Genomic DNA, 1,121 nt, shown 5'->3' on the forward strand with positions numbered 1-1,121 from the left:
TCAATGTTACTTTCGAAGATCAGCAAAAAATAAACAAATTTGCTCGGAATACGAGTCGAATCACAGAGCTAAAGGAGGAAATAGAAGTGAAGAAGGTACTGGATACATACGTCTGCTTTACGTCTGTACTGTAGCCCTTAGACCTGACCATCAGCAGCTGTCAGCTTCCTCATGCGCTCCTTGCCCCTGGTGACACTGTCTAGTTAGCTAATAAAAAGTCTGTGTGTGTTGGTTTGAGACAGGGTCTTCCTTTGTCAATTTACCATGTAGTCCAGGCTATCCTCAGACTCATAATTCTCCTGCCTCAGCCTCCTGAAGCATATATATATATATATGTATATGTATATGTATATGTATATGTATATGTATATGTATATGTATATGTATATGTATATGTGTGACTGAGGTGTGGGACACTGAGCCCAGCACAAGAAGTCATTTGTGCTCTTAAGAGAGGTACGGTAACAGTGAGTGAGGCCATTGGGTCCAGGGCAGGTTTTCCCGGTGCAGTTCTGTAGCCGTGCCTGCGAATCTGGCTGCGGGTAAAACTGCATCCGTGTTTACTGATGCTGGAGCAGACTTAGGGACGCACGCTGATGCCGTGTGTCTGTAACTCTCGAGGCCTGCGCTCAGCTCCGTCTCGTGTAGTTCTCGGGGACTCAGTTGTGGCGCATTGCGTTGGATGTCAGTATTGTGAGCTCACACCCTCTTCCGTAAGCAGGCCAGCGGGGAAAGCGCACCTTCTGGTGCTTTGGTTTTGTTTCTCCGGGGCGGGAGGGGGGAGCGGATTCAGGGTGGGAACTGTTTACTTAGAGACCTGATTAGCAGTGGGCACCTGCTGTTCACGCTTTAAAGCTACTCAGAGGGTAGAGGCTGTCGTGCTGGCTCCCAAGCGAGTCCGTCTCCGCGCCTGACACTAGCTGCCATACGCCGGTCCTCAGAGAGCCCAGGTCCCCGAGTAAGAGCCTGCTCTCGGGTCTGTGAGGAAATCCTGAGCGTGTCTCCATCGTTGTTCTCTTGCCTGATAGAAACACCTCCAGAACTTAGAGGATGCCTGTGATGACATCATGCTGGCAGATGACGACTGCTTAATGATTCCCTACCAGATCGGAGACGTTTTC

The 1,121-nt window shown here is 49.7% G+C and overlaps 1 protein-coding gene across 1 annotated transcript in view; it reads left to right on the forward strand.

Annotated features, from left to right (window-relative positions):
* Positions 1–10: 10 nt before the first annotated feature.
* LOC115030407 (prefoldin subunit 4-like) overlaps positions 11–1,121 on the forward strand; it is a 6,597-nt gene continuing 5,486 nt past the window's right edge. The window contains exons 1-2 of the mRNA XM_029474754.1: positions 11–95; positions 1,029–1,077. Coding sequence (XP_029330614.1) covers positions 1,068–1,077 — 10 coding nt within the window. The 5' untranslated portion in view covers positions 11–95; positions 1,029–1,067. The remainder of the gene's footprint in view (positions 96–1,028; positions 1,078–1,121) is intronic.

The sequence above is a fragment of the Mus caroli genome, chromosome 2 (genome assembly GCF_900094665.2).
Source record: "Mus caroli chromosome 2, CAROLI_EIJ_v1.1, whole genome shotgun sequence".
Taxonomy (NCBI): Eukaryota; Metazoa; Chordata; class Mammalia; order Rodentia; family Muridae; genus Mus; species Mus caroli.